Source organism: Rhipicephalus microplus, chromosome X, assembly GCF_043290135.1.
Source record: "Rhipicephalus microplus isolate Deutch F79 chromosome X, USDA_Rmic, whole genome shotgun sequence".
In the NCBI taxonomy this organism is placed as follows: Eukaryota; Metazoa; Arthropoda; class Arachnida; order Ixodida; family Ixodidae; genus Rhipicephalus; species Rhipicephalus microplus.
The window spans coordinates 226,451,551-226,478,799 of record NC_134710.1 but is presented as its reverse complement, the minus strand read 5'-3'; the positions used below and the strand labels follow the sequence as shown (position 1 = coordinate 226,478,799).

General features: G+C 44.3%; 1 protein-coding gene across 2 annotated transcripts in view; it reads right to left on the bottom strand.

The window, feature by feature from the left end:
- Positions 1-27,249, bottom strand: part of Mtp (microsomal triacylglycerol transfer protein) — a 62,741-nt gene that overhangs the window by 19,846 nt on the left and 15,646 nt on the right. Inside the window, exons 2-8 of one of the 2 annotated variants that reach the window (XM_037435662.2) lie at positions 18,220-18,246; positions 15,522-15,715; positions 14,064-14,291; positions 9,825-9,938; positions 9,507-9,652; positions 1,446-1,534; positions 380-450 (exon numbers count right to left, since the gene is read on the bottom strand). In XM_037435662.2, the coding sequence (XP_037291559.2) occupies positions 380-450; positions 1,446-1,534; positions 9,507-9,652; positions 9,825-9,938; positions 14,064-14,291; positions 15,522-15,715; positions 18,220-18,246 (869 nt within the window). The remainder of the gene's footprint in view (positions 1-379; positions 451-1,445; positions 1,535-9,506; positions 9,653-9,824; positions 9,939-14,063; positions 14,292-15,521; positions 15,716-18,219; positions 18,247-27,249) is intronic. The other variant, XM_037435663.2, reaches the window with a different exon arrangement.

Sequence of the window (27,249 nt, the reverse complement as noted above, 5' to 3'; positions counted from 1 at the left end):
TTGTCCTCGTTTCTTTGCGCTACAAATAATTAGTATACATATCAAAACTTCGGGCAACGTTATACATGCAACGTCACCTCTTCTAGTTCGCAGAGTGACCGCTAGTCGCGGTAGTTTGTGAAAAACCCATAAAATTCATTATTTTTGCTTTATTTTCTGCCTGCAATGTATCAATTTGATAACTGCAATCTTTTAATTTGGTTCAAAATCTTGGCAGGAAATTTTTTTTGTTTAGTGTCTCTTTAAGAGAGCAGTCTTCGTCCCTCATTCAGGATGCATATCAATGGCTTGCTTTCAATATCCGAATATACCTCGAAAGTCTGCATGTTACTGGGTTACAGGTATGTTACGCGTAAATTGAAGAAAAATTTTCACATACAGACTTGCAGTTTTTGGTGCACTTCTTCAGCTCTGGTCTTGCGACTATGGTATCCTCAGTCACTTTTTGACCTGCAACAACAAAAAATTCAAACCACACAAAAATATTTATTAATATAATGTAATAATGGCATCCATATGCAAAAAGATATCTTTGTCGCTGAAAACTTCTTGATAATGAAAGGAAAACTATCGTTTTCACTGAAGTCCAATCTCGGGAGCAATTACAAGCTCAAAAATAATACACAGCCTTTCTAGTCTTTAGATGCCGTTTAAAATATGGATTCTGAATGTTGTGATGGTGTCTACACGACATGCATACTCAGCCCGCAAAGATGAACCACAGTGGAGTACTATATCTGTAAACCAACACTTGCAGATAGATTACACCCAAGATCTGGCACGCGGGCCTTGATGCGCACAACTTCGCCAAGGATGAGCGCATCCACCACGCCCGGCTGAGGCCTATTCCGTATACTATACGAAATACCATTCCGTTTGCTCCGTGTCGTCAAGCTTCACACCGCACATGCGGGAGCCCCGATATTCCGAAACGGCCAAAGCAAAACGCTTTCAAATATTGTCACGGATTCCGCTGCACGGAAAAAAGACGGGTAACCGCCCACCCGCCTCGTCTATGTATACCTTTATTGGTGGCGCTAAAATACATCCTTGTCCGCTAACCGTCGCAAGCTTTTCCTCGTACCTCCCTGATAACGTTCGTGAAGCGCGATATACTAAACTCGGATCCCGTACAAATCCTGGCGAGGTGACAGTGGAAATTCGCTTGGAACGTATTTAAAAAATTACAACAGAGGTGTCCAGCCGTTTATTTTAGGCTCCACTACGTGTACTCACGAAAAGTATGTTTTTTTGCGTCCAAATAAAAGACTAACTTGATCGCCTGCCGAAATAAAAACCATACGTATATCTCGAACGGTGAGCGTCATGCGCGGCCGCTTTCCCGCATGTCTCCGCTTTTCCTGCGCCATCCTTTTCAGGTCAGCGAGAGGCGAGGTTTCCACGATGCATGGTGGAACGCATGAAAACACAGTGGAATCATTTACCAGCGGTCAGCTTCTGGATGACTTCCGCTTCTGTAGCTGCAGTGAACGCTTGACCGGACGGTAAAGTGGTTTCTAGCTTGTACGTATGCCTGCAGAATAAACGTTCAACCAACGTTATCTACAACAGCATATAAAAAGTACACGACCGTTCACTTTCAACTTCGTTTCATAATATGACAACCCGAATTTCCTTCACTGCTTTCACGAACTCAAAAAGAGCCACCTTTTTTTCAATAAAAATAAAAATGACCTTGAAGGAATCGAGTAAAATGCTCTAAATGGTAAGAAAGTCACTGCTCCACATGCATAATGGTATCTGAACGTTCAGTAAAAAATGAAACAATATACAAAATAGCACAGACAATACAGATCAAATCTATGAGAAGATGAAAGCAATGTTTCCCAGTTAGCGAACTGGGGTTTAACCTAAAGGAAGGGCTCTGGTTATTGCGGGAGATAACGGCAGATAATAGAGATTAAAGCTGGATCCACGATCGACGATGCATAGTTATAGGTATAATTCAAACAATTTGAGCACGTTTATTGCATATACCCCAGTTCCTATATTTGTAGCCGTTCATAGATCTGTGTTATTGTAGTATAGTGAAAAATATACGGCCCCAGTACACTGCAACTCCTTCGTATTGATTAGTAAATGATCACTCACGTCATAGCAGAACACTAACGCTTGACAATGTCGAAAAACTTTTCTATATCTTCTTTGATATGTTACAGCATGCATGCTATAACATTTGTAGACTTGCAGTTGCAGACAAACTATTTTGAAACATTCATGTTCAACATCTGTGACAATCATTCAACAATAAGCTTTGACTGAGTATTTCCCAGATGCATGCTTACGATAGCATACGGAGTTTTAGTGACAGACAATAATGAAGTGGTATGCCGGTGCTCTATACGAGAATATTGGGTTTGAACACTGCTTATTTTTTTATTCGCAGGATTTATGAAAAATTTAGTTTCCAATACTCGTACAGTCAGCATAAACATTCTGCAGCTTATAGGTTTCATGAGGCATCAGTATAGCTCTGAATAAGCTGATATCAGCATATATAACTGTCACAGAACGAGCGCTCAAAAAGAGCGCGCCGCCAACTCCTCGCGATGAAACGCCGGAGTGACGCCGCGAGGTCAACGAAAAAAAAAGGGGGGGGGGAAACAACATCCAGACTCCCCGGGCGCGACTCCCTCCCTCGGAAGCGTAGATTCGCCGACAAACCTCACCCCACAACGGCGGCCGAGCAAGCACTCGAACTTTCTAGATGCCGACGAACCTCCTCACCCCACAACGACGGCCGAGCAAGCACTCGAACTTTCTAGATGGAAAGGGGCGTGGTTGAAGCCGGGTTGAGTCATCTGTCGCGGCCAGCATTCGAACCGTCTCGCCCTCTACCCAACCTTCGCTGCGTATCGCGCCGACGAAATGACGAGAACCTTCTGGAATCTCGCGCGGAGGGTATTTAATCGAGCAGCCGAGGTGAGAGATCAGGAGAAGACGGAAGTTAGCGCCAGAGCGCGTAGGGATTCCGCCGGGTATTCGGCGAAGGTTTTGTCCGTTGAGACAAAGCAGGAGAAGAAGATGTTTTCCACCTGAGGGGTGACGACTTGAGCTACAGGCAAGAGTGTGTTTACCGCTATTGAGCGAAGACGCGTGGCAACAGCTGCGTGTGGGAAGCCGACGTGTTTCCGGCGAAGAAGTTTGAAGCTTGGAGAGTGGCCTATTGAAGACGGGAGGTTTCCTGGAAGAGAAACTTCGGCGAGGTTTCCTGGAAGAGAAACTTCGGCGAGGTTTCTTGGAAGAGAAACTTCGAGGGCAGCGGAACGACAACAACGCTGGACTTTGAGTGAGTGATTCTCGGAAGAGTATCATCCAGACTTTTGTTCCAAGAACTTTGGACTGAATAGGTTTCCTATCTCTTAAGTCTTTAAGTGTCTTGGTTGTTCAATGCATGCGACTGCATTGTGGTGCGTATTGTTGTCTGTGTCCGTTGTTTCGAGTGTGGCTGATTGTACTGTGTAGTACGTTGTTTGTTTGGTGACATATTGTACTCAACTATTGTGGAGAGTGCATACTTGTGTGTTGTTTTGATCTGCAATTATTGAGAATATAATTTCGTTTGTTTATCAACTCTCGGCTCTGACTTGATATTTGGGCCACAGCCGGCGTCCGCTGGCGCGCCAAATAGGACCACTTCTAAATTGTCCACGCTTTCGTGGTGCGGTTCGGGGGCCGATACCTCGGCCCTTGGAATTAGCCCGGCGATCGCCTCCCTAATTAACGGGACCTGTGTGACAATTATTCTGGCGTCCGCGACAGGACCTTTTGGTGCACAGTGGGTCCAAAGTAGTGAGAAAGAGCCTCGACTTGTTGATAGTGCTATCGGAACGATTTTGTGTGTTGCTCTGTGTTCTCGTCAACGAGTGCAGTGGAGTGTTCCGATAGACTGATTTAGGCAGATACTTTTTGCACGCAGCAAGGTTTCAGTTGCGAGACACAATGGATCTCGAAAAGTTGGTCGCTCTTGGTGAGAAGATGGGTCTTTCTGGCGCCGAACTACGGAAGTGGGTCACCCAGAAGGAAAAAGAAGAAAAAGAGAGAGCCAAGGAAGAAAAAGCAGCTGAGTTAGAACGAGAGAGGTTGGCCGCTGAAAGGGCCAGGGAAGAAAAAGCAGCTGAGTTGGAACGAGAGCGGTTGGCAGCTGAGAAGGCCGAGGAAGAAAAAGCAGCTGAGTTGGAGAGAGAAAGGCTGGCCGCTGAAAGGGCGAAGGAAGAAAGAGAGCAAAAATTGAAGTTGGAGTTGGAGAGAGAGAAGTTGGCAGCTGAAAGGGCGAGAGAAGAAAGAGAAGCGGAGATGGCTGAAAGGGAACGGCAGCGGCAGCACGAGATGGAACTCGAGCGGCTCCGTTTGCAACAGCGAAGTGAAGCTCCGGTCCAAGCTAGAGTTGAAAGCAGCGAACGGGAGAACCACGGCTTCCGCTTGAACCCAAGCAAGCTGCTCGTAGCGTTTGATGAAAGGAAGGATGACCTTGACGCGCACGTTGCGATTTGAGACCATTGCGAGAAGCCAGAATTGGCCGGAACATCAATGGGCAACTGCTTTGAGTACTTGCTTGAGTTGTGAAGCGCTCAGTGTGTACGGTAGGCTGACGCCGACCGATGCAGCCAACTATGCAAAGGTGAAAACTGCATTGCTGAAGCGATTTAGATTTACTGTGGAAGGATTTCGGGACAGATTTCGGACAGGAAAGCCAGCTGATGGTGAGACGGCTACGCAGTATGTCGCCCGACTTTGCCATTATTTCGACAGATGGATTGAACTTTCAGGGACAGCGCAGGAGTACGATGAGCTTAGAGAGCTCCTTATTAGAGAACAATTTCTTACTAGTTGCCACCTAAGCCTGTCGCTGTACTTGAAAGAGAGGAAAGCTAAGTCACTTGAGGACATGCTTGAATTAGCTGATCAATTCTTGGAAGCGCAAGGTGGAACTAATTTGGCCAAGGTCAAGAAGGAGTGCCCCGAAGATTCGAAAAATTCGGCACCCGAACAAAAGAAGCGTGCACCGGAGAGCATTCCGCGATGTTTTCTGTGTAACCGAGTGGGTCATCGCGCGAAAAACTGTCTAACGATCTTTACGAGCCCTGCGGTTGTGAAATGTTTCAAGTGTGGTCAGACTGGGCACAAAGCAGACGCATGTCGAAACGGAGCGAGTCAAACTCACCAGGTGTCCTGTGTGCTAGCAGCACCGAAATCCGATGATAATGCCGTCACCGACGGATTTGTAGAGTTGAAAATGGGGAGAAAATCTTTATTGTGGGTGCTGTAATGCCAAACAGCCAACCGGTGTTTCGAAGGGAATGCCAACGCTGCCTGGAAAAGTTGCGGGCAAGAAGGTTACGGTGTTAAGATATACCGGTAGTTCCACTGTTATCGTGCGAAGAAATTTGGTACGGGAAAGTGAGTAAACAGGAAAAACGAAACCAGTTTGCCTAATTGACCGTACGGTTCGGATGCTTCCCGAAGCACAAATTGAGGTTGAAACCCCGTACTTCAGCGGGAAGGTTACTGCTTTATGCATGACGACCCCCCTGTATGCCTTGTCATCGGAAACATCGACGGGGCGCGAGGACCGAATGATCCGGAATGTTTGGGAGAAGACCCTAAGATAGAGCCCTCGCCTACCCAGCGACCGCGAGATACAGTGGAAGAGCAGCTCGTGACGGATCTCACTAGAGCCCAAGGTGAAACCGCGGCGCAAGAGACAGCGAATGAGAAGATGATCGTGTTGAATGAGTTCACGGGCCGAGCAGCTGGACGTACGTCGGCACGACCTCAACCGATCAGCCGTGTAAAGGTGACGGAGTCGGCCAGCCGGGCAAAATGTAGAGACATGATCAAGCTGGTAAATAAACAGACAGGACCCGTCGAATGTTATGACCCGTTAACGGTATCGGAAGTGACAACGATGGCTGAGACGCCGCCTCAGATACCGTCATTGGAAAGGGCTCGCCGAAAAAGAACGAGGAAAAACAAGAAGAGGTCGAGCGAGCACCGCAAAAAAGGGCGCAAGCGCAGCTCGAAGTACTCAGGATAGGTGCCGAGGACAAATTGGAATGCGTTTGTCTGTGTTGAGCCTCAATGTGTTGTGTTTTGTTATCCTGTATCACAACTGTATGTCGAGCGAGTCAAAATGTTTGTTACGGTGACGTGATGTATAGAATTGTCTGATTGTTGTAATGAGAGAACTTTGTACATTTGTATTGTTTGGAATATGTGATGGAGTGTCGCATTCATGTACCTGTGGCTATATTTCATGTGTTGTGGAATTGAATTACAATGTACAGTAGTATTGAGTGATCTATTGTGAATGTGAAGTGTCGTGAGCGACGGATTGTACTACAGTCTGTGAGAGTGTGTGGTGTCTGTTCGCGCTCGTTTGTGTGGTTTTGAATATTATGAGATAATATTCTTAAAGTGGGGGGCAGTGTCACAGAACGAGCGCTCAAAAAGAGCGCGCCGCCAACTCCTCGCGATGAAACGCCGGAGTGACGCCGCGAGGTCAACGAAAAAAAGGGGGGGAAACAACATCCAGACTCCCCGGGCGCGACTCCCTCCCTCGGAAGCGTAGATTCGCTGACGAACCTCCTCACCCCACAACGGTGGCCGAGCAAGCACTCAAACTTTCTAGATGCCGACAAACCTCCTCACCTCACAACGGCGGCCGAGCAAGCACTCGAACTTTCTAGATGGAAAGGGGCGTGGTTGAAGCCGGGTTGAGTCATCTGTCGCGGCCAGCATTCGAACCGTCTCGCCTTCTCCCCAACCTTCGCTGCGTATCGCGCCGACGAAATGACGAGAACCTTCTGGAATCTCGCGCGGAGAGTATTTAATCGAGCAGCCGAGGTGAGAGATCAGGAGAAGACGGAAATTAGCGCCAGAGCGCGTAGGGATTCCGCTGGGTAGTCGGTGAAGGTTTTGTCCGTTGAGACAAAGCAGGAGAAGAAGAGGATTTCCACCTGAGGGGTGACGACTCGAGCTACAGGCAAGAGTGTGTGTTTACCGCTATCGAGCGAAGACGCGTGGCAACAGCTGCGTGTGTGAAGCCGACGTGTTTCCGGCGAAGAAGTTTGAAGCTTGGAGAGTGGCCTATTGAAGACGGGAGGTTTCCTGGAAGAGAAACTTCGAGGGCAGCGGAACGACAACAACGCTGGACTTTGAGTGAGTGATTCTCGGAAGAGTATCATCCAGACTTTTGTTCCAAGAACTTTGGACTGAATAGGTTTCCTATCTCTTAAGTCTTTAAGTGTCTTGGTTGTTCAATGCATGCGACTGCATTGTAGTGCGTATTGTTGTCTGTGTCCGTTGTTTCGAGTGTGGCTGATTGTACTGTGTAGTACGTTGTTTGTTTGGTGATATATTGTACTCAACTATTGTGGAGAGTACATACTTGTGTGTTGTTCTGATCTGCAATTATTGAGAATATAATTTCGTTTGTTTATCAACTCTCGGCTCTGACTTGATCTTTGGGCCACAGCCGGCGTCCGCTGGCGCGCCAAATAGGACCACTTCTAAATTGTCCCCGCTTTCGTGGTGCGGTTCGGGGGCCGATACCTCGGCCCTTGGAATTAGCCCGGCGATCGCCTCCCTAATTAACGAGACCTGTGTGACAATAACCAGGTTGAATTTGTAATTCTGACAATAACTCGTTAACATCCTGGCTGGTAGGCATCTTCATTTTTTTTAGTTATGTATGTTCTTGCTTGAACAGAAGAAAGAAGAGATCCACAATTGTTTTTGCTGTAAACATTTTTTTTCGAGGCACAGTAAATCAACAATGGCAAAGAGGTGGAGTTTCATGCTTACCTGCTCTGCTGCTTTTTTTCAAATTTAGTTGTAAGAGCTGTGAATTGATTGTGAAAGCTGATGTGGAGGAGAATAAGGGGGTAAAGTACAAATATTATCAAAAATGATTTTTTAATCGTCGTGCTCTTTTCTTGAAGTTTGCGCGATTATATATTTTTTTATCTAAAATGAGTACTAATATAGGCTTTGGTAGTTTTATGAATAAGCATGCTGAAAAAATGACAAAATTTCACTGCTCTGTCATCAGCACTTTTTTGAAATAAAGGCCTAAAAAGTAGGCAGAGAAACGTTTTTTGGGCCAAATTTGAGAATTTCAATAAAAATGTCTACATTACACAGAGAATAAAAATATAATTGAATGTAAGCGCAAAGACGTCTGTATTTTGGTAAACAAATTTGAAGTACATAGCTTTATTATATTGTGTAATTCATCACCAAATTTAAAAAAAACAGGAGCAGGTAAGCGTGGCACTCCAATTTTTTGTCATTATTGTTTTACTGTGCTTTAAAAAAAACACGGCAAAACTAATTGCCGATCTCTTCTTTCCACTCATGGGGCAACGATATATAATTTTTGAAAGAAATTTAAGAAGTCAACCAGCCATGTTTTCCTCAATCTTACCGACGTGCTATTCCTACAAAGTCAAGGACCCAGCTGCGATAAACAGCTAAGGCACTCATAAGCCACGCCAAGTAGAGGCTTTAATGTATTTCGTTATCACAAAATGATATATGTCGTTATACGCAGCCCTAGGATGGGTACACTTCATTAGGATGTACACTTCATAGGAGGTACACTTCATAGGATGGGTACACTTCATTTAAACAAAACATGACTCCTGCATTTTAAGAACTTTTCATATTGCCCTATATTATGGTCATTATTGATCAAGATTCATTGGTTTAAAATACATGTGCAAAGTTACAGCAACATTTTCTGGGCTAAGCAAAATTTTACAATATTGCACATGATGACTACAACGTCACTGCAAGCCAAGCCAGTTGGTGTACAAGTTGCATTAAAAGACCCTCCTGCAACATGTGCTCAGCCACCAAACAGTCAGTAGTAGGGAGAAGGCGCGTGGTTTGATACGCATGGATTCTTCCTGTGGAAGCCACGCTGCCACAATAGTAGTGAATCAAAATCAGCGAAACCGATCTTCAACATTAGCGTCTAGAAAATCGCTAATAGAGGAACGATTCCACTTAACGCAATCGTGAGATTTATATTTGGTCATAATGATCACAGCGGCAAGAACGCGTTGTTTCTGAGCTATACCTGATGTTGGCTTTACATGTAAATTCCCTCTTGCTTGCCCCCCCCCATTTCAATGTTAGCGTACATTACATACGTCGAAATTTTCAGAGCCCTTCACTATGACATCTCCCGTAATCATATTGCGATTTATTATTATTATTATTATTATTATTATTATTATTATTATTATTATTATTATTATTATTATTATCTGGCTTTTCCCAGGCATTGTTCATTATTTAGTGACTATTCCGCAGCTTGAAATGCAGCTACACTGGAGATTACGACCTTTACGTATGCACCACATTCATCACACAAACGTCATCTGAAGAGAGGAACAAGCCGTTTTTGGCTTCCATAGTTCTATTCAGACGACGTTGGTCAAATATGTGTACTGCTAGAGAAATGTGCATGTACTCACTCTGCTTCGACTAAGATGCTCGCTTCCTTCAAGATGTTCACATACATTTGGGTTCGTTCACTGATTTTCACGCTCTTTGGAGCTGTCATGTCGGGCAGCAGCTCATACAATGACGTTGACTCAGTTAGTACCGTAGGCGACTGAATCTGGAAAGTAAACGTCATCACAGATCGTTGTTAATTAACTGTAACTGAACGCAAAACTGAACATCATACGAGCTTTAGGTGCTGTAACTATAAGCCTGTTCAAAGGTGATCTGCAGATAAATCGCATTTGTGCGTAGTGATAAGCAATGTAGAATGTGTTGTGAATACGTACGGGGTTAGGGTTGAAGAATTGCGTTTTGTCAGGATGTGTGCATGAAGATTTGTGCTTCGTAATGATGTTACGTTCTGTCTTGAACGACACCGAGCACCGGCCGGAGACATCAACCTGGAACGACACACATACTTTCAGACGTAAAAATTATATAGAAACCACACACACACACACACACACACACACACACACACACACACACACACACACACACACACACACACACACACAATCCCGAGAAATATACACGTGAGAGACACGAGATCGAAGCACGCACACGTAACAATGTCGTTGCATTCTTTTGTGTTGTACTTTAAGGGGGTCCTGTTACAGATTTCCAGCATGGCCAGACAACACTGTCGATCGATAGTCAAGACTTACGAGAACACTATAGCGCAGCCGGTGCCCTGGAATCTAAAATAAGATATCAAAGTAATCTAAAAAATCGCTTGCTGTTCTCTCGACCAATCATGTCATAAACCCGAGAGGCCGCACCACAAAATCAATGTCCACGACCGTTGGGTCATTTGAGCATCATGAGCTGCATAGTTACCATGGACGCCGCAAGATAGCGCGACGTTCCCGCGTGCTCGCTCACTATCCCACTGTAAATAAACCCCACGTTCCAAAAAAAGGTGGATAACAGCATAGAGTTTCCTAAGTATGCACTATAGGGAACTCAGGCGGTAGTGTCTATGGGAGCTGCAATGCATGGCGCTTAAGCGAGCAGGGAAATTAGAGGTAGTACATGAATTTACCTAGTCTTCATGCTTTACGTTCCTTCTGGCTTCGTGTGGCTTGAAGCTGCTTTGTCACAAAACAGCAATCAGCAAATGTTCGGCAATTACGCTTCAACAGCAGTCTTTTTAGGCTCACCACTTAAAATCGGGTCACAAATTAAAAAAGAAATTGTTTATTTTTCTTCAAAACAAAACCGCAACACAGCCATAAACGAAGGCACAAGTGCGATTCGCCACTCGCAATCATATAGGCAAATATATGTCGACGCTGAGTGATCGCAGCGCCAGAGTCCCCTCCATGTAATTTTAGGAAACTCTAAAGGACCATTCCACCGATCCTTGCTAAACTTTACATACGCACGAGTGCAAGTTGTTTGTGTGATGGACTTCTCGTGTTCTTATGTACGTTTGTTATGCTAAAGGGTAGTCTTTCAAATTAAAAAAAGAAAAGAATAGAAAATAAAGTGCTCAAGGTCACGTTGCGTGCGAGACGTAACTTTTGTACCACGCGTCATTCTTTCTGGCTTATTTTCCAGCGTGTTCGTCGGGACGAGAGGTGACGGGGACAGAGCGCTTATGGAGTGCTACCAATCCCTGCAACTCTGCTCGTATACTTGACATGTTAATTAAGTTTTTGCGGCAGTCGCTTAGTGAGGCAATAAGCTTCTTTAATGGGGCTGTTATAAGGTTGCTTTAAAAAAAGTCACAGCTTTGCCGCAAAGGCGACGCAATGAACGCGATAGGAACAACTTGGAAGGTCACCCGACGAATGGCAAGCAGATCGAAACGTGCCCCACGTTTCTCACAAAAAAATGACGCACGAAACCTACTCACAGGTACATATGAACGCAAATAAGCGTATCAGTTGTTACTTCCCTGTGTCTGGAAAGCACGCCTTTTTGTCGCGAACGGAAACTGTGCAACAATTGCAGTGACCTTAGTGCACGCGGTAACTACAACAGAATAGTTCCAGCGAAAGCCGAAGGTCAGCCAGGTCTTACAATCCTCCCCACCGCGAGATAAGGGCACGTGAGTGAGCGCCCACCCCCTCCTATCCGTGAGGCAAAGTACACGGGGGAGATGAGAGCGCGCGCTGCCGCGTCGTGATGATGTGGCGACGCGCGCTCATTGCGCCATCTTGCTTGTAATGCTGAAAACATGATAGTTCCCCCCAGAATCCCGTCAACAGTGGTAAGTGGTAGACATCAATAGCTTGCCATTTGAACGTTGCAGGAGGTGCTTCTCCGTGGCTAACGCCTCGCATTCACGACTCAGCGGTCCCACGTTTGATTCCGAGTGCCGGAGTCTTTTTCGCGTTATTTTTTTTTGCGTCGACATATATATAGATACGTATGCATACACGGTGAGGGACGGCGACGCCGATGCCAGGAGTGAAATCCAGTGGAGAGTGTCTATATAATTGTTATTGCAATTAAAAGTGTTACACCCTTCAATGCGTGTTTTAGCGGAACAGCGCTGTAGCCAGATACAGTAAAACCGGACTATGTCGAACTAAATCAAATTATCCTTCACATCAAACTATTTTCGAACACGGCGCTACTTTGACATCGGTGCATGAAAATTTTACGGCTATATCGAACAGAAACCGCCATAACACTGCACATATCGAACATCGGGTGATAGCGAGCGCCTCAAGAAGTTGACTTTGAAAGGGACTTTTAGTTGCTCAGTGACTACAACTACCATTTACAATCGCATGCTTCCCCCATGATTCGTCGTTGTCGCGCACATCAACGCATGTGGCGGACTCAACGTTCGCTTATCCGCTGCCTGTGTTAACGCAATGGCTGCCGCAAAAGGAAAAAACATGGCCATTTTTCGCAAGGCTAGCCACAATCGGCCCAATCGAACGTAGAGAAAATAAGTTCGACATCGCCACTGCGTACTATCGGCGTCAAATGAAACCCGAACAGCGAAGCGCGTGTTTCAAGCATTAGAAACAGTATAGTTTTGGCCGTCCAGTCATCACCATTGACAGGCGTGCACATCCGGTTTGGCAGCACTGTGCGATCCCCCTAGAGTGCGTTATTTTCTCTTGTGCCCTAGTTTTCGTATGATGATTATGGTGACCATCGTGGGCGTGCCAAGCGCTTTTGATTGTATTACTCACAATTCCATGCTTTTAGTTCAGCGTCGTAGTGCAATCAGTGTCTTAGCAAGATAAAACAAAATGAGAAATATAATTGGTTTGCGGTTGATGTTAAAACGATCGTCGCATCTTGTTCGCCAGCACTGCTTCACCTGCACCCTTCTTTCAGAGACCGACCAGAAAAGGCTCCACTTCAACTGGAAATGCGTTTCTTCGGAAGAGAGAGAGCAAACTGTTTCGCTTTACCGGCACAAAGTGAAACAGCGTGAAATTGCCAGCATTGTGAACCGAGTTTTGTCTACTATAAATAAAATTTGCCAGGCATACCGTGATTATGTACTCCGTGTTGACAAACCGTGCTGCGATACTCGCCTTCGGCTGCAGTTGTTTAACCTCTGTATTTTTTATTTTGTTTCTTTCAATTACCATACCTGAAACACAAACAGAAATATTGCACTATAGAGGAATCATGCAGTGCTGCCACACCGGATGTGCGAGCCTGTCTGTGTCAATGACTAGTGGACGGCGCGCACTATGCCATTGATGAGGCTTGTGCCATGCGCCCCGCTGTTCACGTTTCATTTGATGCCGATAGTACATTATACAAAGAAGCTTGCCGAGTAAGATATTAAAAAACAATACCAATGCGAGTCAAGGCAGAATAGTAGCTTGTGGCGCACGAGTACGCGATGCGCATGAATATGTATGAGGTGCTGTTTACATCAATACCATGTTTCCTCGCACATAACCTACCCCTGCTTATAAACCACTTCCTAAACCAGTGGCGTGAATCTTTAAAGAAGGTGGCAGGAATTTCCCAAGGGGGGAGAGGGATCTTGACGTCTTTTCTCTTAAGGCAGGGGAGGAGAGGGAAGCTCTTAGAAGTGTTCCCTCTTGAGATTTTCTTTCAAATATCTTATCCTAAGCGCTTCACAGTTAAGCATAATGCACTCTCTCCTTAATGTGAAATCTACAATGGGAAGTCTTTCTAATGAGTAGAAACGAAGTGAAAGGGTGAAAGATGTTCGTGGTTTTAAAAGGCTCCTGCATAATAAAAAAATGGCGCACGATGGCGCACCTTCACGCAACATGCAAGATTATTCAAGGTTTATTTTATTTTATTTTTTGCAAAAAGACGCAGATGAGCGGGTTGCGCACCAGGACTTGAAAAGTGATAACTTGTGATGTTTTAACTTGAAGAACAAATCCACAATTAAAGTACGACACTAAAGACTATGTGTCCATGCAAAAGCAATTTTATGCGCAGCTGCTTCCAAGTTTTTCGCTCTATCAAAAAGAAAGCGCTCATCCGTCTCATCGATTTGTCTTCGCTCACTTGTATTGCTTCGAAACCCATGCATGTGCGTATAACATAGGCGGAAAGAGGACCTGGTATTTGTCCTCGGGCGTGAGCTGGTACTGTAGCATGCTGGCCACGGCCTTCTTGATGTTGACGCTGGTGAGCGACTCGGCGTGCGACCAGACCTTGACGATTTCGCTGCTCTGTTGGAGCACGTAGAGAGGCAGCGGCGACGCCGCGTCCCACTGAGACGCGTGCTGACTGCGGCTGCCCTCCGGTGTGTCCGCTGGCACAACGGTCAGGTGCACCTGCGACAGCTGCACGAGCAGACCACAATAGACGGCAGCGGTCAGAGCTTTAGCAAGATACGGAAACACGCTACGGATATGCGACACGGTTCCTTTCTGTATGCGCGTACAATGGTCGCGCATGCGCACTCGTCAGCCGGTTCCGTGCTGCCGCCATTCCGTGTCGTGTTTACTTAGCTTGCTAAAACTCTCTAATGTGAGGCAGCCAGCGCATTTTTGTTGGAAGTATTTGCGCTTGATTGCACACGTCCAGCCTGGAAACAATGATTGATTGATTGATATGTAGAGTTTAACGTCCCCCAACCACCATATAATTATGAGAGACACCATAGGGGAAGGCTCCGGAAATTTTGACCACCTGGTGTTCTTTAACGTGCACCCAAATGAGCCTGGAAGCGAGCTGAACAAGTTTTGTAGGTATTTCCTGCAATCCTCGACACAAAGCACATCGTTCACCTAGGTGTTTCCTCGCACAAAACGCAACACTGCATTTCCCTCGGCTGGTATTCCGAGAATTCGCCATTTCTGCTTGAGAGGCGATTGAGCTTGGGTTATGAAAAAGTGTTTGAGGAGGTGCCTAACTTAATATTATACAGTGAGGGTGATTGCAAGGATAATGGGCGATGATACTACCAACAAAAGAAAACAATGAAACTGCGTAATAAAAAAGACAAACTACACCGAGCTGACCTGGAACTATAGGGCTAATCCACTTCAGCATAGATTTTCGTAATACGGTAAAATAAAATGCACGGTCGACCATCCCTAGCATGTGGCAGATTGTCGAAAGCTTTTTATAGCTCTTTATTTTGACATTCAATGTTGCTTTTGTTTATTAAAGCATACATAAATTGATCAGTAAATTAATTACGTATACAAGAAATCTATTTGATGTTTTCAGTTGCCGTATACTTCGCGAACATTGATTATTACGTGGGGTTCAACGTTCCAAAACCACCATACGATTATGAGAGACACCGTAGTGGAGGACTCCAGTAATTTCGACCACCTGGGGTTCTTTAACGTGCACCCAAATCTGAGCCCACTGGCCTACATTATTTTCGCCTCCATCGAAAATGCAGCCGCCGCAGCCTGGATACTTCTTGAGCAGTTATAAGTGATAAAGGTTTCACTAAGCTAGGAACCAATTTATGTTGCTCAGGAATATGTAAGAAACAACATTACACAATTCCGGTACATGCAGATAAGCATGTAGCGTAAGGCGTGACACACACTTACCTCCACACGAAATAGCCTGTTAAGAGGATCATGGGGGCTCTTCCAAATGCAGGTCACCGCAGCGGTCGCCCTGAGACCGTAGCCAACGCTCTTGCTGGTCTTGCCCGAAGGTCGGGGCGCCGCTTCGTTCAGGAAGACATCGCTTTGCAAGCTGTACTTGTACGTGGTTCCCAGCTCGAACTGTCGGCTCGGAGCTGTTTCACAGACACGGCGCCAGCTTGTTTAGTATACACGCCTATCACCAGTCAGATAAATACAGAAGCTAGATGAATGGAAAGGGGAACGTGATCAAGATAGAGAGAGTGGTTAGAAAGAGAGTGCGATGTATTCAGCCGCAGTACAACATATACATTCGATGTGTCTTTTCATTGATGCCTTCGTGTCTCATTCTGACGTTACACTCGGAAAAGCCGGTTCTTATCAAAACAAACTTTCCACGTGCTACATCGATTTTATAGTTTATTTTGCGGTACGCTACCGAGCAAAGTTTAATAGTTGAAACCGTTCGAAGTTTTCACGCATGCAGTGAAAGCACGTGCGCGTTGTGTGTGCGTATACAATGCTAAGATTATTTTATATGTATGTATAGATGTGCTCCGCACTGCTGCATTAGAGTGTCGAGATTGTGTGTATTTGTCACAGCCTCGAGTGCGCTTGTTTTATTCACCAGCTGTAGTTCCTATCAACACGAAAATGTGAACAATCCACTTCACTGCATAAGTGGATCGTTCCAAGTGTTTCATCTTGTGAAACAATGAAAGGCAAGGAACGATAAGGCAACTGTCGATAGAGAGCCAAGTATTTTGTTCTTTCGATAATAGGTTACATCACCACATTGTGATACATTGACATCATAAATGAGGGCTTGACATAAGCTTTTGGCAATCACAGTATATACAAATGTAATTATCGTCTGTTTAGAATCATATACATATGCCCTTTCACATTTGCAGCGTTATTCCAAGGTACCGATTTTTTTGTTCAAAACTTTACTGTAGGCACCGCTTCTTTACATGTGGTGTAGCTTATTATGACGACTAAATTAAACATTTGGCTACCGAGACTGAGGTGCTGTCTGGAAAGATTCAGAGCATTGATATGTATGGGGGCAGGTTAGCGCAGCAGTGACAAAGAAAGGCAGTTAAAGGCTTGAGTAATCTATTTTACGTTCGGGTATTCCTAAATTAAACACAAAAAACACATTGACAAAAAACGTGCGCTGACAACGAGTTCTTGACTTATGGATCGAAATGTGTTGTGCGAAGCACACGACTTCGGAAAGACTCGTTTTTTTTTCTTTTTTTCCGCTCGTTTTCCCCTTGTAAACAGAAATTTCTCCGTAACATTCACGTATGAGTACTTACTCAAGCAAAATTTTACGCGATAAAATCTATTCTAAATAATGTATCGATAAACTCACCGTCTTCAGACGCACAAACTCCTTAGAAGTTTAAAATTTTTTACATTCAGTTTTACATTTCACAACTACACCACTTTCACTGAGAACTTCATCTCAAACAACTTCTTTGGCTCATCTCATAATTTTATTTTAGATGAATAGTTATTCAGAAGATAAACGTCAGAGTTCACCTAATATTAATGTTATTCCATATTTAGAATTTATACGACTTAAGCTAATAAATTTAGTATGGTATCCTTCTACTACGCTGAAAATTCTAAGACCCAAAATTTGTCAGACCTAATTGTCTCTTAACTAAATACAACTGAGCTACTTCTGTCATAATTATCAGCGACATTTATCAGCTTGAAAATTTTTATCTTGCTTATTAACGATAAATTGGCTAAATAACACACGCAAAAAATTCCCATTGCCTACACTTCCTAACACTGTATTTTAGAAAGAGCTATATTTGTACATTTTTCTTCCGATGCTCTGTATCCCATTAGTATAAATTAGAAAAATCCTAATGAACCTTATGTCGCAAGGCACAAATACTGATAATTTTTTGTTTATTGCTAATTTTACGCAATTATATATGCTTGCCCTATGATTTTTTTTGTCGTTGTCCGTCCTGTTGAAAATTTTTCAGCAGCAGTGTAAGACACATAATTTTTTAATTAAAAAGAAAGCCGAGATCAAGGTACTTCAATGAGCGAGCCTTTCTTTTGCCATACTTCAATCATCAGAGAACCGATATGGTCAAAGTAATAGTTCCTGCTTTAGGGCATCTGGATATGGTGCTGTGCATATATAAACAAAATGTCACAAAATGCCGCAATGTGCCGTATATGGTGCAGGAAATGGAAGTTCACCTAACCTGCAAATGAATGAAAGCACGCAAGGCAAAAAAATATTTACAGTTAAACTGTACATGAACGTGATCTGCCGCTAAATGTTCATCGCAGAGCGTTAGAAGACACAGTTTTACTCAGACATACTGGCAGGCCTCCACCCTATGTGCTACTGCAAATGAGTGGCGCTGAGAACAGGTTGACACGTGCAATGAAAAAGAGCGGTCAGTTTGGTATATATAGTGTGCACAATCATGTGAGATAAACAAGTCACAACATTGGGAGAATGACTCGGACAGCGATAGATTAGTGAGGACCAGAGACAGACAGTTCCCAGCGCCAGATACATACCATGCATTCTAAACACAGCTCAACGCACCAAAAACATTTCTTCTGTTAGAGTCAGTACGCATTCAGAGCAGGCGTCTGTTGCTATGGTACGTACCTGGGGCTGGGGGCGAGATTACTGAATCTGAAAGGTCCAGAAAAGCACAGAATTGGCCGCTGTGCGCACACACCTAGGCGCAGTTGGCCACACAAATTATGGCTGGCCTCGAGCGCCACATTTTGATAACGATCAGAAAACACCGGACACTCACAAGCGTGCCGCATATTTTTTAAACGCCCTTGCTGCGAAACTAATCTCGCCCATTCTACACGTTGCATCCGTTAAGACACAGCGATTGACCTCAAAGTGCCATTTACAGATCATGAACCTATAGATGACAGTTGTCAGCGGGATAATACATAACACCATATGTTGTTTCTTCTTGTTGTTGGAATCTTCGCGAGGAGACATGAAAATCTCATAACAAAAGTGGAAATCGCCTTCTCTTTACGGAGGCAGATTTGAACAAGCGTGCATGCACATCGTCATTGTCACGTGAAACGCAATTCCTCGGATTACGCCACGGAGAGTCGGCACCATAAAGCAGTCACCATGAGAAGTTCTTGCGGGAAGTCCCATTGACTAGCCGAAAGGTAAATATAAGTCATTTCATAAAGCCCACACAAGTTAACCTCGTGCCCTGCGCTGAAAAATGTTTGAGAAGAAAAATAAAGGAAAAAAATATTGGACCGTTTTCCTCGTGTCCACTATCAGATGCACCCAGCCATTGCGCAAATATTCAATGCATACAATCGCGCTTCTGGGAAAATGAAAACGTCCACGCGCAGCAACAATTAAGAACGCCCGTTTTGAGTGCGAAGCGTTTCTCAGCCCTCAGCTGTTTACTTCACAGAATGAATTATAAAACAAAAAGTCCAAACGTCCTCTAAGGAAGCGGCTACAGGGCGACATGACAATGTACGTCAGTTGGTTAGAGAATCCTGTGGAGAACTGCAATATTGTAGACGTGACAAAAATTAGGTACGATGCACCCACATGTTAAAAAACGAAAAAAAAAAACGTGCTGGAGTTTCCGAACGTAACTTTTTGCCAGAATCCCGCAGAAGTATGGCAATGACACCTGTCGGTATCAGCAAACGATTGCAATTTTACTCGAGTTTATGAACGCAATAAGAAAATATATGTCGCATTTGCCATGAGCGAGTGATTAAACCTCATTCCTACTAATTTTAGGTGCACAAAGGATTGGGATAAATAAGGAACCAGTTATAACCAGACGAAAAACTGGCAATGGCCCCAACAACCACCGCATGAACAAGTGGGTTTCAACGAATAACTATCCAACACAAAAGCAAATGTGGGCAGCATGACAGCAAGAACAAGGAGGGCAGTGTTACATTAGCACGTGAGACCCATTAGCGAACCATGAGAGCCGAGATTCGTAAGATTTTTGTATGCATACGGTTCCTTGAAACTATTCGGAGGTGAAAACCATGTTCTTCCTTTTTTGTTCCCAGTTAATAGCATTGATTCATCCTCAGAAGCTGGTTGATCCTCAGCTAGTCCTGCTGCTGCAACACGGGAATCACAGCGACGGCAGCGATTTCATTCAGCGTGTTTGTTCTAAGAAGCGGCAGTCAATAGGCGGCGACGGGCGGATCCGGAATACGCGCCAAGTTAGCCACTCTGATGTGTTGGACTCGCTGACCCGGAGCCTCTGCGTGAGAAACTGTGTCGCTTGCTTTGGCGATGACTCGGTGGCGGCTTGACTAATTTAAGCACAGGTGACGCGCAGCTCTGGCAGTTGCTATGGCAAAAGCTCGAAGTTTTTCTTTTTTCAACAGACGTCTTACGACCAGTTTTAACAGCTTCGCTGTTGAAATTTCTACAGCGATTCCTATAACTATAAACTAACTTACTCTGACAGCAGCATTTACAGTCAACGTTATTCGCGTTATAGTTTGTTTAGTTCTCCCGCTACAGATGGCTCGTGCCTAATATGTAGGATTGTACAAGTTCAAAATGAATTTCTTTTACAAGTGCATTGAAAAGATATAGTATAGTCTCCAGGAACCTCTCCGCACCCCCCCTATAGTTTTACACTGCCTCCGGGAGTGTTTGAGCAAGCAATGATGCTATATGAAGTCGCAAGCTTTGGCGATCTGTGACGTCATGACAACTTTACATACTGACGTCATCACGAGATAACCTTTTGCATTGCTCGTGTTTACACCGCGCCGACGCGGGACGCCGGGTAATTTTCACGTTTGTTGAGACATGTAGGACTTTCACCTTAATTTCCACATAATGCACATAACTTTATCCTACGTCAATGTTATCCTATACGCCGACGCTACCAGTGGGTCACGGTGAAGCTGTCATCGTGCGAGCTTGAGGCGCGTGGGATCCGGATAATGACCGCGTCCTGCTCAGCATCTCCTGTGGCTCTTCAAAAAGCTTTGCGTCAGCAAGATGGTGGCCGCATCTCGGCTCATCTACCACGCCTATGTACGCAGTGGCCGCCCGTAGTGCTATGCGTGAGCATTTCATCGTGTTGCACGACTTGCCTCTGCCTCGTCACTTTATGCACTGCCCCCAACCGTACCCGTGTGCCCTTAGACTCTTTCTTGCCTTCTCTGCGCGGTTTTCACAGGGAATTTTCCCGCCTAGTCCAGGCTCACTATTACGTTTGTGGAAAGCTTTCTGGCCTCTTTTTCTTTGTACTAAACATCAACAAACCACTCCGTTCTGGCCACCGAAGCCAACTCACAGATGCCACTATACTCCATGTGCTGTACACATTGCAGGTATCAGGCAGAGTTGCTAAGCTATTATAGCTTGGCGATTGTCACACTCGACTTCCAGATGCACACTTAAAATTTCTAATGGCACAGGCTCAAACCCAGTGGAGCCATCAATTGACCTCACTCAGACTAATTCAAGATATATATTTCGCTCTAAGGGCTCTCTCGGACTCAGACTCAATAGGCTTTATTCTCGACCTGACTCACTCGGACTTGAGCTCGCCAACATATTACTCAGCCTGACTCACTCTCCGACACACGGCCTGACCAGAGTATAAGTGTGTCTGAGTTATAATAGTCGACTCATGAGTGAGTATGCTGACCCACGATTGTACGGGCGCTTCTGTAAAAAGCTAGACTCGCGTGTCAGAAGTGAAACAATATATGCAGGTACTTTTTGTCTTTACGTGCATGCATATGCACTCATAACAGTGTAGCACAATAGGCATGATTGAATGTTTTCCAGTTGGTAAATAAATACGAGGAAGATATCGATATTATAGGAGGTCTCACTCACAGTCTCGTGACTTTGAGACCTTCTTCTGTATTTGTACAGAACACATACACTTGTATCACTTGTATTTCAATTCTGAATAAATTGAATTGAATTGAAGTACCACTGACTTTACAGCAGCCGATGCGAAGGTCTCTTGCTAGGTGCTGTGTACAGCTAGGATCAATACAAGCTACAGTGTTCAGAAAAAAATGAGCCCTCGTCTTATCTGTAAAAGGGAGGCAAGTGGAGCTCTGAATCTGCGTGCCTGGCGTAATTATTTTACCCACCCACCCGTCCGTCCGTCCGTTCGTCCGTCCGTCCGTCCGTCCGTCTGCTCCTTTCTTTCTCATTATTCAATAATTGCTTCCTTTCTCTATTCCTGGCATTGGACTTTCACCCACGTGCTTATTGCAGCCTTTCACTTGCTACAGGCAACAAACACGGGCATGTGTTCATATCCAGGCAGTCATGAAATGTGGCCACGGGAAACGACAAGTAACATCGATAAAAGATCAGATCGCCATATCAGAAACGGATAATTACCTATAAGCCCACCATCGAGTAAAGATCAGTTATTTGTATATTGAAAAACATACAAACACGCATTTCTCCACTCTCCGACTGGCACAGAGTTTTTCAACAATAATAAAAACGTGTCAGATTTTACGCCCCGAAACCACGGTATTATTATGTAGGGCGTCGTACTGGAGGGCTCCAGAAATTCCGCCCATCTCATGCTTTTTCTAATGCACTGACCCTGCATAGTAGACGAGCCTTCAGCATTTCACTTTCATCGAATTGCGACCGTCACGGCCGGGATCGAACCCGCAACCTTCGGGTCAGAAGCCTACTACCCCCACCCCTACACCACCGCACGGAGTTTTTTGTTTTTGTTTTTCGTACGATGTCAAAATCTGTTAGTTATAAAAGCTTTGCTTTAAAAGTGTTGTCATATCTATTGCTTTAAATTTTGATCTCTGATGCATTTAGCGGCTACATAGCACGCTGCCACAGAGATTAACCAGTTGCTTGAAACACCCAAAGACTTTGTTGGTTTTTGTAACGAATGCGAAACAGATTAAAAAAATAGAAGACCTCGCCATCAGAACAGCAACCCTGCTTACCACGCGGCAATTGGTTGGTTGTAGGAATGACACACCAGCGAGCACAAATAACCAGTCTCGTATTTGTGGTCACTCCCACGCACAAAATTTGCCCGTATGCTGGCCTTCTTCCTTAACCTTTACCCCGATACTTACACTACCATCTCATGCCCCCGTTGTGGACACGTAGCTAACTTGGAGCATATGCTCCGGCGATGCCCCTCGTTACTGGGCAGCGATGAAGCCAACCAGGCCAAGTGGTGCTCCGCCATCAGATGCCCCATCAAGAGGGATCAGCTTTGAGCCGTCCAGAGAGCCCATGATGTAGCGGTCAGTTTTAGCGTGCCCATCCTGCACGTGGGAGAAGCCCACTGTGCGCCAGTCGCGTTTCTCAGGACATCAAATAAAGTTCTTTCCTTCATCCACGCTGGCTGATACAAAAAAAAAAAATCAATGCAAGTCTTGCCTGGCAAATGGTGAATTAAAAAAAGCAAATGAAAAAAAGAGGGCAAGGTTAACTATGTTGCACCTGGTTTGCTACCTTACACCTGAAGAGAAGGGGGAAATAAAACAAGGAAAGACAGAACAAGTGATGCGTAAGCACGCATAACACCGCCGACTGCACAATAAGAGGGTGTCAGCGCTTGGTTGTCTTTAGATTGCGTAGCAGTGCTCCTGTGGCTTGCAGCTCCTAACTGTAACTATATGTAGCCATGGTCCTAAACATAAACCTAAACATCGTAACTATCTTCACTGGTTCTCCCCTGAACTTATAAGTGCCCTGAAGCATGAATATCTCGCACACAATCCCCGCCGCGGTGGTCTAGTGGCTAAGGTACTCGGTTGCTGACCCGCAGGTCGCGGGATCGAATCCCGGCTGCAGCGGCTGCATTTCCGATGGAGGCGGAAATGCTGTATGCCCGTGTGCTCAGATTCGGGTGCACGTTAAAGGACCCTAGGCGGTCGAAATTTCCGGAGCCCTCCACTATGGCGTCTCTCATAATCATATGGTGGTTTCGGGATGTTAAACCCCACATATCAATCGATCAATCGCGCACACAAGAAGGCTAAATGTTCTCCATTCAGCAAGTATAAGGAATAGTTTCCGAACTCTCTCTAAACGCCTATACAAACGGGACCACAGTTCATATATTGCATTATTAGGGAGGAAATGCTTCTGACGGGCCAGCTGAGTTTTGGAAGTATGTACGCAAGCGGTCAAGCAAAAGTGAGCAGTCCTTCCGGCTACTGGACTCAGACGGTGTCGAAGTGAATGCCGTTGCTGACTTTTTTGCCACCCAATTTTTCATCAGTTTATAACGCCTCAAATTCTAGGACTCGGATAGGACAACAACACAGTGCAATTGGTACATTCAGTGGTCTGTCGCTGGACAAAAAACTCATCTGTTCATGCATTAGGCGCTTAAAACCATCCTTATTGTGTGAACTAGACGGCATCTCTTCCGCCATGCGGGTTTGTGGTAGTATATTTGCCCCATACTATATTTAACAACTGTCTGAACGCTTCCACATTTCCCAGCATGTGGAAAGCTGCGCGCGCTTTTCCAGTGTTTAAGTCGGACAAAACTGATGTTTCTAATTATCCCCCGATTTCTCTACTGTGGGCCACATCGAATATCTTTAAGCTGGCTCTGCACAACACATTGTATGTTAGCGTGAAAAAAAATGTTGATTGAACACAGGTTTCCCTCTGGCCACTCAGCTACCACAAATCTTGCATGACGTCAATCGCCCCACCTTCTATCAGGGAGGATAAGGTGACAGCCTACTGTGACCTGAGCAAGGCTTTTGACGTAGTCAGCCACTTACTGTTTTCGGTTAAACTTGCAAAATTTGATGTTGACTCGTCTGTAGTGAATCTCTTGCACAGCTATCTGCCTAATAGATCACGTTATGTTGCCGGTAATGGCCAAACGTCTTTCTTGTACAAAGTTACTAGAGGGGTCCCTCCAGGGTTGACATTAGGCCCACTATAATTTTTAATTTATGTTGATGTTTCTTTCGCAATTCGTTATTCTTTTCTCTTGTATACCGATGGCATCAAAATATTTAAGAAAGTTCATTCAGTTAACGGCTATTGCTTCCTGCAGTCAGATTTGTGTTCTCTCTTTGAATGGGGTGACAATAAGAACCTTTCACTGAATACCAAGTTCATGAGTATATCTCGCAAAACATCCATCTTGTCATTTCCGTATACTGTCAATATCATGTCCTTATGTAAGGCATATGAATTAGTGAGCTTTGTGTTCTTTTTGATAGCATGCTCAATTTTTTTACGCTCACACTAACCGCTCTACCACGCGAGGCCTTCATTCTCTCGGTTGTGTTTGCAGAATCTCTCAAGAATTCAGTTCTCCTACAGCTTTCCAGAAATTGTACACTCCAATATGTCTTCCTCAACTTGAATATGATTCCGTGATCCAGAATGGCATTGCTAAATCTGGCAGTGACGCCATTGAGGGACTCCAGAAAAAAATCGTAAGCATTTACAACCAACGTTTTGCTAGAAATTACTCTGTATCTCGTTCTGAATAATCATTGCAATCACTTCACTGCAAACGAAACCTCTAACTTTATCACAACCTAGTTCTCAGTATGATATCCTGCCATTTGCTTCCGAGATGTGTAAATTTTCGGATTCCGCGTAAGTCAACCAGAGAGGATCGACCATTTCATGCACATGCCCACTTCTTTCAACGCCACTACTGTTCAGAGAATACTAAGTCTATATAATGTTAAATTTTATGATCTTGATGTTTTTCACAGTCCACTGCTATTGTTTTTATCTAAGCTTTGCACTGTGTTAAGATAGTTTCTTGCAATGTACAGATTCTTCTCTTTTACATTTTTAGGAAGCCTTCCACAGTTGTGCATATTCCTCATCATCTTTCACTGCCATTTCATGATTCGCATCTTGTCCTTTCTTCTTCCCATATTGAGCTGATTTCTTTTTGTCAGTGCGTCTTCGTTCTTTTTATTTGATTATTTTTATCAGTACAACGTACATCACCCAAGTGGGCATTATTGTAGGGAGGGGGGTGAAAGAAAAAAAAAGCAGTATTACAGTCGAACAAAGCGCACATTCGCGCCGTCGAAAATTGCATACATTTGTGCAGCCGCTCCTGCGCATTCACAAAAAGCACGCATATTGTAGTAACGAACAAAAAGCATAGGATGGAAGATCAACAACACATACATCCAAATTATCCCATTCGCGAATGGTAAAATAAAAAATGCAAAGGCACCAGTACGACAGCTGACCTCGCGGATTTTTTTTTTCAAGTGATATTTTCTGTGTGACACGTAGTGTGGGCTCATCATGTATAAACTCTTTTGTTAATGCGGATTTCATTACAGAATACAGAATAGAAAAATTTTAATCGCAAGAATTTCCAGCGCTGCTTAAAAGGCTTCCACCCTAAGTTGTTCTTAATGCATGTATCATTGGAGTTAACATTTTAATTATTACTGACAAACCGTGCTGCACGGTTTCGTAAGCGTTCAAGTTCATAGAACAAGGGTTTGACCATGAGGATCCCACACAGTGCAGGTATATTCAAGGATAGGTCGGACATTTTTAACATACAAAGCCTCTTTCACACTTTTGGGGGCAGACTTGAAATTGCGTTTAATAAAGTTTAACACACCATTGGCCTTGCCAGTTACGTAACCTATATGCTTATTCCGAGACAAATCGACATACATGTATACACCGAGGTGTTTAAAATGCTCAGCATGGTCACGTCGTGCTCCTGACAAGCTGTATAGGATGATTGAAAAGGTTTGCTTTTTCTGGTAAAACTAAGAAAGCAACATTATTTTTTACATTCAAACACATCTTCCATTTCTCACACCACCTTATCACTGTGTCATGATCACGTTGTAAAGCACAAATATCGTTCATACTGTGTATTGAACTATAAATAACACAATCATCCGCGTACAGCCTCTCGTTTGATGTTGTCGTCTCTGACAAGCCATTAATATAGACCAAAAAGAGTAAAGGGTCCAATACCGAACCCTCTGGCACTCCTGAAGTTACGCTGACGTATGAAGAAGATGAACCATTTACTCGGATGGAGTGTTTTCTAGAAGTTAAATAATCCTTTAACTAACCAAGAACAGATGCAGGCAGACCTAAAAAAAGGTCATTTATGTAATAAAAAACCATGTGCAACGGTGTCAAACGCTTTCTGAAATTCTAGAAATATCGAATCGACTTGATAACCCTTATCATATGAACTTAAAACATCATGAGGAAATACGCACAGTTGTGTAACACATGACAGACCAGACCTAAAAGCATGCCGAAATTTACCCCACTCGCTATCGGGATTTCGTGCCGACTGGTTGCACATTATATTTTCCTTCAATTCCATGAATCTCATCTTGTCTTTTCATTCTTTCCATTTTGCGCTTTTTTGTGGGTTTTCGGTCTTCTTATTTGATTTCTTTTTTTGAAGACCGTGTCGCGAGAGCAAGGTTTCCAGCTCCAGTATCTTCTCAGGAAATTTGTGCAAAACCAACTCCTCTGCTTCTTTTTTAAGTCTTTCTTTGTACTCTTCTACCTTTGGGTTTGTTTCTCTGGCCATTACAGAGCTTCGGCTTTTGACTTTATTGGAATGTGGGATAAATCGTGTTTTCCAGCCTGGGACAGGCGCCTACACGCTGCATTTACGGCTTACAAACGGAGCAGTCAAGG